The following is a 4,620-nucleotide window of genomic DNA, read 5'->3' on the forward strand; positions in this document are numbered from 1 at the left end:
ATCAAAAAAGTGCTTAAAAATTCTTGAAGGTTATATTTCAGACAGTTCATTCAAATGATACATTGATAAGGCATTTACTCATTACATTTTGACAAAAATGCAATTTTTGCAAACGTTTTAATCAAAGCACTATATTGGCATGTTTCTCCACATCAACACACGCTGCCTGGTGAGTGTATATCATAACATTCTTTGAGTAGTAATAAAGAWGCAAATTGATTTTCACTGCTTCTGCAAGGTGATATAAGCAGTAGAGAGGTTTATTCTCCTGTGAAGCTTTCCGTGTTCTGAAACAACATAAATACAGGCTGACATTTAACACATACACTCACCAGTCATGTTATTAGATACAGTTGTTCAATTGGCTRTTAACACAAATAGCTAATCAGCCAATCACAATCAGCATCTTAATTCTTTGCTGGGAAATCCTAGCAGATCAGCAGATTTCGAAAATCTCAGTCCAGCCCATTTGGCACCAATAACCATGCTACATCCAAAGTCACACATATTTCCTTTCTTCCTCATTCTGATGCCCAGCATGAACGTCACTAAGTCATCTTAAAGTGCTTTTCATTGTTGTGTGTTCCCATACAATAATTAAATCTGTGCTCTGCATTTGACCCACTAAACAACTAAGTGGAGCACTGGGCGATGGGAGATGTTTGTATGAAGGTGAACTCTGTCAAGACTTGTTTATCACCCCAGAGAATCATGTTTGTAGATCATGTGTCTCCTTGTTTCTCACACTGTGCAACCAAGAGACTCCAGTTAATTGACAGGTCCTGTTTACGGCTCACCAGCACMCACTGCACGCTTCACATGGACCCACATCTTCTGTTTCAGCTGCCAGAGCAACCGTGTAAAAGCTGATGATGTAATCCTGTTGGACTCAGATCATTTTTAAAATCTACTGTGTTAGAGGAGTGAGAGGATGAGTTGGAGACATATTAAGTTAGAAGAAGAGTTCACATTACGAGGGGGATTTTACAAACTAAATTAATAGTGTTTGAAATACAATAAATAAACTCTCTCTAAACACTCTGTTGCATGACTTTTGACAAAGTTACGACATATCTGGGCAGTGAATTAGAGTCATATATAGGGTGTGTGAAAATCGGTTTGATGTCTAACCCGAATACGTGTGATTAGTTCAGTCTAACTTGATTAGCAGATGTCAGTCAAATTCAAATCAGCGAGCAGATGAGCTCCACAGTCTCACAAATTTCCTCGGCTGATTTAAACTACAGGAAAGCTGTCAGTGTGCCAGTTTTACTCATGTGTCCAATATAACATGCTGCTACTCTTGTGTCCATCATTTAATACAGCTTTAGGGGGCCTGTGATGTGCAAATCCTTCAATTACAAAAAGTCAAAGAAATACATCTTTATATTTAAGAACCTTGGCATAATACATGATTTTACCCATTTTGTCACATAATGCGTATATTTTATTTTGAATTTGGCTCAGCCAAAGTGAAACAGGAAGTGACATAATAGGGAACTTTTTAAGGAAAGACGATCATTGACCTTTGTTAAGTGAAAACAAATTGTTTGAACTCTGACATCTCTCTTACCTCARATTTACACTACATGTGACTCCGCTGCGCTGCGGCGCGCAGTTCGCAGCTGTTCGTTTGCAAGCCCATTTATACAGCCTCCGCTCCTCTCAGCTCTGCTCCGGTGCGACACACAGAGGAGGGAGTATGCGCAGGAAGGAGATTGCATGATAAATTCAATGATAAATGTGGAAATCAGAGCAAAAAGTAATTAATTCTGTGAAAGACAAACTCCAAACACAGCTGAAAACATTGATTTAAAGGCTTTTGATATCTACAGTTGAAACTGTATCGCTKTCGTCTTTTTGAAACTTCTGATTTCAAAATAAAATCCACGCGTATCGTGGACAAAACATATGCTTCATGCTACATGTTGCCATCTGCTTCCCAAACAGAAAGATACATTCTGATAGCATTTGTATTGAAATATATCCATATATTTATTAACATGGCTGCAATTTCAACAAAATTATTCCGCCTTATGGTGTCTTATTTTGAAAATACGGATGTTGTGTTCRTTCGTTTTCCTGTTGGTGTGATGTGATCTTTGTACATTGACTCAGGAGCAGCTCTGGCATCTGGCAAAAATAGGATCGGTTCTAATTTTGCCGGATTGCCGTCAGCTCACCACCGCACTGCGCCGACATACGGAGCCATTTGGAGCCATGTGGAGCCATGYGGAGCCATGCGGAGCCATGTGGAGCCACTATAAATACTCTCATTGGTTAGAATCGTTGCGTATATGTTGCGGAGGTCGGAGTGGAGCGGAGACGCATGTAGTGTAAATTGGGGGTTAGTTGGTGTTGTTAGTCATTGTAGCAGTGCTCACATGCTGACATTCCCCTTTGACATCACTTTCTGTTACTTTCAAATATCTCAACAACTGTTCATCTCAACAGTGTGATTTTTTTTGCAATGTGCTATTAATTCATTTTTTTTACAAAAATGACATCACAGGCACTTCAAAGCATTAAAAGTGCCTCTCTCGCCTTTCGTCCTTGCTCGTTTGGGCCTTTTTGCTGTAATAACATTATCTACCATCAACCATAACCCGTCAATGAACGCAGTTGTCTCTTGGAAAAACTCAATTAGGAAGGAATCCCCAAGTATCTCAAGCAAGAAAATTACAAAACACACTGACCTAGACTCATTTTGGGTGTATGCTACATGAGCAGATTTAGACCTCTGTGGGTTATAAAGCTTCATATAGAGCTTAGCGCAGGTTGTGTAAACACCCTGACTCAGATAGTGTGAGGCGAGGAAACACCAATGATTATGTGACTAACAGAGCATAACATYATCTGTCACATCCAATAGATCCACATGATGCAGGCTGAAGTTGTGCCTGTGTGTGCCACAATGGTATTGTTTTAAATCGGCGCTACATGTCAGATGAATGAGTGTGTTTTTAATAACAACTGTGGCTGTAATTGTCTTAGTGTGTGTATGTGTGTGTAGAGAGTGTTTGYGTGTGTTTGGATGAGTGCAAATAGTGGGCAGCAGCTGTTCCATCCTCTGGGAAACGGCAAAGAGGGAAAACCGTCTGTCCTTGTTGTCATGACAGCGAGAAACAAACAGCCCCATCCTATTCCAATTGGCGATAATGTTGCTGATAGATAGAATAGATGGGGGAGAGTGAGAAAGGGAGAAATGCTGTGGCTTATGTTCTGTCTGACAACAGACACAGAAGAACAAAAAGAGGCAAACCCTGAAGGCTGATAAAGAAATGCCTTTTGAAATCTGTACAATGACTCTTAAAGAAAAAAAAAACATGTACCAGTCATACGAGCCATCTTTGAGCTGAAGGTCATTTCAGACTCTGCCATAAAATGTCATCGGCTTCTTGTTTCCCTGGAGACTTTTTCCTTTGACTTTTTGTTCATTTGAGCTAAACGCTCCCATTTTTTTTATAGTTTTCATAATACTGTTTTCAATGTGTGCTTATGTAAATTTTAATCACCTGTCAACAAAAATCAAAAGCAGACAATTACTGTTTTTATTTTAACTAATAGGAGTTTAAAATGTCTCCAAGCCCTTGATTATTTAGTTCGATGTGAGGAGTAACAGTAAATGTTTCTATTCTTTCTTATCTGCAGTCAATTTTGACCATTTTCAAATCCTGAGGGCAATAGGAAAAGGGAGCTTTGGAAAGGTAAGTTCTTTTTATGTATTTTTGAAATTTTTATTTTGTTGCATTTTCTTTTTTTTTTTTGTCCCGTCTAATTAAATTTTAATTTATTACACACATTATTATTATTTAGGTCTTCCTCATCATAAGAAAGTATATATTTTAGAATTTAATAGACGGGACATTCATGTAATTAATCAAAATGTTTACTTAACAAAGCTACCACAGAGAAACTGAAAGACGCAAAACTGAAGTGAGAAAAGCTTCTGTCAGGAAACACACAGCGAGAATTCAACAAAGCACTAAAGAGAGCTGGGAAGTTGTTAGACCAACAATTATTTACAGACAAGGTAAAAGTTCAAATATAACTGAGGACTCTAACTCAAACATGAAGGAGTCACTCAAACAAATAGCAGTAAAGCCCATTGGGGATATGATATTTAATGTCAAGGTAAAATCATTAGACATTTGAATCTATTATATGTATACAATGGTGGACAGCACTAATCTACAAATTTGTTCCACTAACCCTAAAGCACTAACTCAAATATTTAGGTCCCCTAATTCTAAAGCACTAACTCAAATATTTAGGTCCCTCTAATTCTAAAGCACTAACTCAAATATTTAGGTCCCCTAATTCTTAAGAACTAATTGTATTTAGGTCCCCTAATTCTAAAGCACTAACTCAAATATTTAGGTCCCTCTAATTCTAAAGCACTAACTCAAATATTTAGATCCTCTAATTCTAAAGCACTAACTCAAATATTTAGATCCTCTAATTCTAAAGCACTAACTCAAATATTTAGGTCCCCTAATTCTAAAGCACTATTTCAAATATTTAGATCCTCTAATTCTAAAGCACTAACTCAAATATTTAGATCCTCTAATTCTAAAGCACTAACTCAAATATTTAGATCCTCTAATTCTAAAGCACTAA

The 4,620-nt window shown here is 37.5% G+C and overlaps 1 protein-coding gene across 1 annotated transcript in view; it reads left to right on the forward strand.

Moving 5' to 3' along the window:
* stk32a (serine/threonine kinase 32A) overlaps positions 1 to 4,620 on the forward strand; it is a gene marked incomplete at its 3' end in the record, with an annotated part of 11,228 nt that overhangs the window by 2,221 nt on the left and 4,387 nt on the right. Inside the window, 1 exon segment of the mRNA XM_014019798.1 lies at positions 3,652 to 3,707. Within this exon segment, the coding sequence (XP_013875252.1) occupies positions 3,652 to 3,707 (56 nt within the window).

This window comes from Austrofundulus limnaeus, unplaced genomic scaffold (genome assembly GCF_001266775.1).
Source record: "Austrofundulus limnaeus strain Quisiro unplaced genomic scaffold, Austrofundulus_limnaeus-1.0 Scaffold231, whole genome shotgun sequence".
Classification (NCBI taxonomy): Eukaryota; Metazoa; Chordata; class Actinopteri; order Cyprinodontiformes; family Rivulidae; genus Austrofundulus; species Austrofundulus limnaeus.